This window comes from Lottia gigantea (genome assembly GCF_000327385.1).
Source record: "Lottia gigantea unplaced genomic scaffold LOTGIsca_157, whole genome shotgun sequence".
NCBI classification, from domain to species: Eukaryota; Metazoa; Mollusca; class Gastropoda; family Lottiidae; genus Lottia; species Lottia gigantea.
The window spans coordinates 299,984-308,003 of NW_008707910.1; the positions used below are offsets into that span (position 1 = coordinate 299,984).

Here is an 8,020-nt window from a genome sequence, read left to right on the forward strand (position 1 = left end):
TTGGAAAAGAATCCAAATCAGTAGTCATTTTTTCCTTTCTCTTTCCTCGTCTATAACAATTTTCTTCAGTCTGAGTTTCGGACTATATAGAACTATCAACCAGTCTTACATACAACACGTGCGTTTACCAAGATGGCAGCCTCCTTCAAGAAAACACAAGCTAAAACATTTCCACGAGTTGGAGAAACGGCCACGAGAGATGTATCATATTGGAACAACTTGACAGTTCCAGTAACTGTCAAAGAGTATGGTGCCATCACACACATTAACTTCTGTCCAGTATCTCCCAATTATCTGGCCGTAACCTGTTCAGCCAGAATTCAAATTTATAGTCCACAAACTTGTCAGATTGTAAGAACCATCAGTCGTTTTAAAGAAGCAGCACACAGTGCTTGTTATCGTTCAGATGGCAGACTTCTTGTAGCTGGCGGAGATGAAGGAATAATCAATGTATTTGATGTTAACAGTAAATCGTCATTAAGAACTTTCCGTGGTCATAATCGCTCAGTTCAAGTTGCCCGTTTCTTGTCAGATAATATTCGAGTTTTGTCTGGTTCAGATGACAAAACAGCAAGAATTTGGGATTTGTCAAGTGAAAAACAAATTATCAATTATAAAGAACATGGGGATTATATCAGAACTGGTACTGTTAGCGACGCAAGTCCTGACATTGTTCTTACAGGCTGTTACGATCATAAAGCCAGGCTTTTCGACGCTAGGATGCCTGCAAGTGTCTTAACAGTAGATCATGGTTTTCCCATTGAGAGTGTCTTAATGTTTCCAAATGGTGGAATTTTCATGACTGCAGGAGGAAACAATATAAATGTTTGGGATGCTCTAGCTGGAGGACGACTCTTAACTACTTTAAGTCATCATCATAAAGCAATCACAAGTTTGACTTTTTGTAGCAACAATCAAAGATTCATGTCTGGATCTCTGGATAGACATGTCAAAATTTATGATGTCACATCTTATCAAGTTGTTCATACCTTGGATTACCCTGGCTCCATATTGAGTCTAAGTGTTGCCCCTGACGATACTATGGTTGCTGTTGGAATGGCAGACGGACTTTTATCTATGCAAAAAAGAAAAGAATCAGAGACCAAAATTGTGAAACCAGTGAAGAAAAATTCTTACAAGTACCAGTTACAGGCAAAAACATACGTTGTTCAGAAAACTGATCAAGTAGTGCAGCATAAAAAAAGAGAAATTTTAGCAAAGTATGACAGAAGTTTGAAAAAATTTGACCATAGCAAAGCTTTAGATGAGGTGCTTCAGTTGAAAGTTCAAAGAAAACATCCAGAGGTGACAGTTGGAATAATGCAGGAGTTGATGAGACGTGGAACTATAAAAGCGGCATTAGCTGGACAAGACTCAAAATCTTTGTGTATGTTGATAAACTTCGTGCGTCATAATTTAACAAAGTCTGAATTTGCAGTGACTATGATGGATGTTTCTAATATTATTATTGACATTTACTGGTCAACTATTGGTCAAAACAGTTTTATAGACAGTGCATTGATTGGCTTAAAGAAAACTGTAGATAAGGAATTAGAACTTATAAAATTGTCCATGGAAGTTTTAGGTGCCATGGATGTTATTTTTGCTGCTGCTCATTCAACATCAACTACTAAAACTAACTCTAACTCATCACAACTACCATCAGAAAATAAAACAATATCATAAAAAATAAAATGACATAGATTTGTAAAATAAAAAATGTAATGAAAATTTCAACCTTTTTTTTTACAAATTGCATATTTATTGTAATTTGAATTTAATTGAAACAGCCTCAGGCTTGATGATTTCGATTAAATCAAGTCAATGAGAAGAGTTATCATACTTTAATAGTGTCTTTCTGGTAAAAGTATTTAGCTGTTGTCTGATATGGGCTGAATTACCTCCCTTGATATGAGTCTTGATGATAACGACTATATTGTTGTTTTTTTGATCGTGACTTCCGGGTAATTAGATTATTGATAAAATAATGACATCAAAGAGTATTTTTAAACACTGATCCTCTTTACTTCTATCAATTAACATATTTATTCAGAGAACCGCCATTATCTACCGATAAGGAATGATTGAGGTGAGTACAAAAAAGACAAAGCAGTAACTGGAAAGAGCCTGCGTGTAGGCTACCTGTAATCCTCAATACAAATTTATACAAATACATAGGCTACTGCTATGATTACTCATTAATTAGGCAGGGATGATCAGGGATCTTTCTCACTATATTTATGCAGTGTGCAATGAGGGAAATTTTCCAGGACGGCAGCGTAAGCTTAATCTATTTCAATTTCTGACTTCCAAGGTATATTTACGAATATTTTGGAATATTTTGGAATTGAAGGAAACTGAATTTATGTATGGATAAGCAAATATTTCTTGTCTTTTTTCAGACTGTGTGAAAAACTCTAGGGACAAGGAACAGACGGTATATTGTTAGGGCAGGATGAAGTTTAAGACAGTGAGAGAGGGAGAACAAGCTTTAGTTTATAACCACCTTGGTCAAAGTGAACTTATTGTTGGGCCTCAAAGGGTAAAAATCCATTTCTGTGTTAATGTTTTAATTTTGACATGAAATAGATTAACCCAAATTTCCTGATGTTTTAGGTGTTCTACAAGAAGTTCTTTTGCCAAAAGTGACAACTCTATTTGTTAAAAGAACAGAGTTATAGGATTTCAAACTTAAAGAGATAGTTGTGCCATTTTAGGGGTTGATTTGAGTGTTGAATATAATTATGTAAATAGTCTTAAAAAATACTAGAAATGTAAGAAAATGGCATAATTCTTTTGAAAATATTTCAAACTAGGAATTTTACTCACTATTTCTATATATGTCTTTTCTATATATATCACAGAGTATCTTTAATTGAGAAGTCGTTATTTTAACATTCAAACGCAAATAATTCTGGACACATATGAATTTGATGCTCAAATTTCGACAGTGAGCTGTGAACACTGTTACTGATTGGTTAAGCTTAAAAATTCCTATTTCTGAGACTAAGGCATGATTGGTAAAAAAAAATGGCACATCTTTCCCTTAAAAATATCCAAGGATCTGAACTGGTCTAAAAGAGCAGACAGAAGAAGGAGTACTTCAAAACTAAAATTTCAATCATACTTGTAGGTGTTTTTATATCGTAAGAGATTTGAACAGTTAGTAAAATTTACAGCAGAGCCTAATGAATATTTGGTATTAAAGACATTAGATGGTACAATCAAACACAAAAAAGGGTAAGATAAGAATTTAGAATTTTCACCAGGTTTTTGACGAAATAAGATTCTTTTTAACATTCTTAAGTTGTGTGCACAATCTCTCATGTGCCTGTACTTCTACAACCTGATTAATGCGTCCTAGACAGGATTTATAATATCAAACAAGTTTGATAATTGTCTCCGATAGTTTTATCGCCTGCAAGACAAATTGTCAACATCCAATCAGATTCATTTTTCATTCAATTGCGTGCTCCGCATGTGCCCATGTCCATTAATAAAAATAACAGCACATGAAAAGATTAAAAGTCCAAATCGACATGTTTTTGTTGCATTTGTTGGATTTTCATCCGGATAAGAATATTGACAGCTAGAGTTGAGTCCTATTTAAACTTTTTAAATAAAAATTTATATAGCTCTATCTCTTTACTGTGCATAATTATTTAATTTATAGTTTAAGATTTTTATATATTAGAAAAATAATACTGAAGATTTCAAGCTTTTTGTATACAATTGATATACAATTAACAAAGTGTCCAAACATTTGGGAAAGTTTTATGAAGAATATACACATTTTTTTGTCATTTTTGTGAATTTTTTTTTCTTGTTTTGTTTAAACATTTGTGTGACTTTAAAAATCCAACTTGATCATTTATGTTTTTTTTACTCTTTCAGACCATGTGAAGTATTCTCTAATCCACAAGTATATGAACGAGTATATAAACAGAAAGCAACCAAAGTTGACTCTAACCATATTGTAATTGTCTATAAACGTCAGAAAGAAGGTGGGGTCGATAGGAGAATCATACAAGGACCCTGTTTATTTGTACCTCAAGCTGAAGAGTGGTATGTCTTCAATTAAAGTCATTGATTGGATTTGAAATGTTAAAAAATGAAAATGAACTACACTAATAACATCACAATAGTTGTAAACAAAACTTTAACACCATTTAAGTCCCTTCTGTTGAATAGTAATGTTTTACCCTAATCACTGATATGGTCTGCCATTAGACTCCTTTTCCTTTTCCTAAGCTGATGGAGCTTAATTTTATTGCCTTTTAAATTGAAGAGCTCATATCTACAATTTGATAAAATATATCAACAGTAGTACAGATAGCTGAAGTAAAATTTGTCGATTAGGTCTACCATATCCTTTTGTGATTCACTTAAATGCTAATTTGAAGTTGAGATAAGAAGGCAAACTTAGAAAGTAGTACGTTGTTATAATTTTGTTGAATATTTTTAGGTTACATGAGTTTAAATGGCATGGTAGTGATCCTGAAAATAAAGCTAGATTGATAGCTAAAGGCAGTGTCTTCTCTCAGTTACAGAATATACCTGGTCACTTCTATTATGATGTAAGTACAGCGTCTAATTTTTTAAATATTTTTTTTATTTTTGAATATTTTGTAATGGTGATAAATTTTGTTGTTGCTCCTCGACTCGATAAATGCAACAGAATTTTTTCAGATTTGCATTTGTAGCTTTATATTCCCAATATGTAGGATGAGTTCATATATGAGTGCTATTCGACATATCTTTTCTGAGTCACGGGCCTTGATATACTGAAGTGTATTTGCTTGGCAATTGCTTGTTACTATCTGGATATCCTTAGCCACTATTTGAACTGTTTGACTCTAGAATTACAATTACAGCTTCCTATTTGACCCTAGTTTTGCATGTAATAAAAACCCTATCTCTGTATGTATATTTGTAGGTAAGAGAAGTAAGAACTATAGATGATACTATGATTATAGTTAAACTAATGTTATTTTATGAATTAGAAGATATCATTAAAATGGTAAGGTTATTCATATATTCTTACTTTTCATTCTCCATTCAGCTTAGATATTATCCTTATAACATTTTTGTCCTAAATATTGAACTTTTAAGTAAAGATTTGTGTACCCAGCAGAGCAATTCTAAGATGAGCTCAATTGAGCTGATCAAGTCAATATTTGGTTTACATCAACTTAAATATATGTATTTTTCTCTACAGTTAGAAAGCAGTCATGATCCAATAGCTGATATGATGAAGTAAGTGTACTGATTATAAAAACTATTAGAATGTTACAAGTAAAATGTTTTGGGCCATGTTGAAAGATGAAGAGTAGTGTCATGCAGTGTTCAAAGAATAAATATTGCTAGGAGAATGTGAAAGATATGCAAATTGCTTACTTTTTTACCTTCATTTAAAGTAGTATAGAGCACTCAGAGTTTTTAAACTAACCTAAGAAGAAAATCAATCTGGTCCAAAAAAAGATGTCGGATTACAGATTACACTGTATCATTATTTAAGATAATAATTTGTTGCTATATTGTTAATTTTTAGTGCAGTATGTTCTGATGTTATTGCATTTGCCGGAAAATTGAAGTAAGTAAAGGAACTGAGCATTTTATAGCCAATATTCTAAGTAATTGTATGAAAAATCATTCAAATTATATAGAAAAGAAAGTGATCCTGAAGTCTAATTCACAGTTGACCATTTTGGAGTTGTAAATAAAAATCTTCCAGTTTTTATATCATGTAGATTTTCACTCCTTTGAACAAAGTATAAAAAGAGATTCTACATGAAATATTTACCTGATCTGTGCAGCTGTAATTTCATATTATAATTGTAAATTAAAATTCTTCTCTTATTTTTGACAGTTTTGAACAGTTTGTTAATCAGACAGCTAGTCTTAGTGATTTAAAAAGTTATTCACAGTTATTACAACGTGCTGAGAAAATAGGATTTAACATACAGAAAGTTGTATTTAGAGGATATCATTCTAGTGACAGGCTACAGGTAAATTATTTACCTTTTTAACATTGATTTAATAATTTGTTTTGACCTTTATTCTTTAATTACATCATTTTGTTTTGAAACACAGCAAAGCCTTAAAGATTATCCTATCCAGAACTGAATAATGATTATAAGAATCACTTTTTTTCACAACGCAGAAGCTTATTAGACCCTATCTTCACAATGTCAAGCTATTACAAACTCTGTCTAATGCCTTGACATCATTAGATGGTTTTCTTGTATCACAGCAGTTTTTGATTTGACTGGATTGTAAGCTAGCAGATATAGCCAATCAGAGGCCTTGACAGAGAGACTAAAAACATTATAACAGTGTATAACTGTTATAATCAAGGGATCTTATTTGCTGTATATAGGTATTGTACAATCCAGTCAAATTGCTGAATTTACAGTCTATTTTCTTATACATGTATTATACTGTTTTTGACAGGAGATGCAGAATAATGCTATTGAATCTCGTACTAAATTAAGATTAGATGGTGAAATACAACAACAAGAACAACTATTAATAGATTTTAAACTGAAGAAACAGCAGTCACGTAGCCATCTTAGTAAGTACACTACTATGCTCATCATACCATGTTGGCGTTTGGTGATACTTTACCATACTAAAACTACCAATTGTGCATATACACTCTACAGTAATAGGTTTAGTCCATGAGAAAAATTTTGGAGTACTTTCCCTTGACTTGGAGGTTGGTAATGCAAATTGACAAATGTATCCTATCAATTTATATTTAATATATTTGAGACATGGAATGGTAAATTTTATTCTGATTCTTACAGAAAATGAAATAGATAAAATGAGACAAGACCATAAACATAAATTAGATGCCTTAAAACAATCACATGAACAAAAACTACGTGAGTTAAAAACAGTACAGAACATACAGTTAGAATCAGAAAATACACGAGCTAAAATAGGTAAGTTAACTGGTGGGACTGATTTCGGGGGCTGCAGTGGCTCACTTACTCCCAACATAGCTCAAGATATGCTGTCAGTGATGCAGGTCAGAAGGGCTGAAGCGTCTAGTCATTTGGATAGGACAATAAAACGAGGCCCAGTGTTGGAAATTTATAAAGCATAGGCTAATGCTCCTGGTTGCTTATCTTCAGTTACTCAATCAGGTGCATAAATGTATGACATTTGCAGAAACACTCGCAGCGTTATTTTCTTTTGCAGAAATGAAAGACTTAGAAGATAAACAAGAAATACAATACTTATCTTCTTTACATTCTTTAAACGTTAACTTAACTCAAATATTGTCTTCTCAACCAATCAAAGAAGAGATCAGAATACTTCATCCACCAGGCAGCCATCTTGGAAAATCACCAAGGAAAAATTCCCCACCTATTGTATCTGATTTATAACAGCTTTAGGCAGCCATTTGAGAAAATTTGACAGCTCACAAATTATGCCTTACTCAAATGAGGCATCCATCTTTGATGATAGTCATTCATTTGGATTGGATCAAATTTTTGGATGTTTATATCATGACTAGCATTCTTTTGAACGATTGTTAAATGGACAAGTTAGCCAAAGAGTGGAAAGAGTTGGCACAAAATGAAACCATTGTTCCCATACCCACAATACATGTAGAGTAATACTAATGTTGCTACTTTCGACTGGATTTTGATGCAACAGAGTATAACATAATTTGGTACATTAGGATGGGTTTGACTGTCATGAATTTTCATCAAGTAATGAGTTATTCCCCTTGCTGAATGAGAATTAGCTTGTGAATGTGGCAGAGACTACAGTTTTGATATAGATATTTGAGAAATTTGGGATGGGTTTGATTTTACAATTTTTCGTCAAGGATTCAATGAAATATTCCAATACTGAACCCACCAATTATTGTGTCTTACTTTTTTAACTCTAGGCAGCTATCTTGCCAATCTTTTTTTTTCATTGTTATATATTTTATAAATCTGTTGTCTTGTTGAAATTTTCTTATATTATATTTTGTGTGGTTGTGTATTATCATCACACATTT

At 32.4% G+C, this 8,020-nt stretch overlaps 2 protein-coding genes across 2 annotated transcripts; both read left to right on the forward strand.

The window, feature by feature from the left end:
- The first annotated feature begins 128 nt into the window (after positions 1-128).
- LOTGIDRAFT_226017 (hypothetical protein) lies at positions 129-1,734 on the forward strand. The gene has a single exon (XM_009050855.1). It carries the CDS (start codon positions 133-135, stop codon positions 1,684-1,686), a length of 1,554 nt encoding a protein of 517 aa, XP_009049103.1. The 5' UTR covers positions 129-132; the 3' UTR covers positions 1,687-1,734.
- Positions 1,735-1,953: 219 nt separating this feature from the next.
- Positions 1,954-7,394, forward strand: LOTGIDRAFT_238660 (hypothetical protein; the record flags this gene model as incomplete). The annotated part of the gene is made up of 12 exons (XM_009050856.1): positions 1,954-2,089; positions 2,403-2,542; positions 3,134-3,240; positions 3,895-4,065; positions 4,466-4,577; positions 4,937-5,020; positions 5,219-5,256; positions 5,552-5,593; positions 5,870-6,008; positions 6,454-6,574; positions 6,810-6,947; positions 7,207-7,394. Exons 2-12 carry the CDS (start codon positions 2,456-2,458, stop codon positions 7,392-7,394), a joined length of 1,227 nt encoding a protein of 408 aa, XP_009049104.1. The 5' UTR covers positions 1,954-2,089; positions 2,403-2,455.
- Between the last annotated feature and the right edge of the window lie 626 nt (positions 7,395-8,020).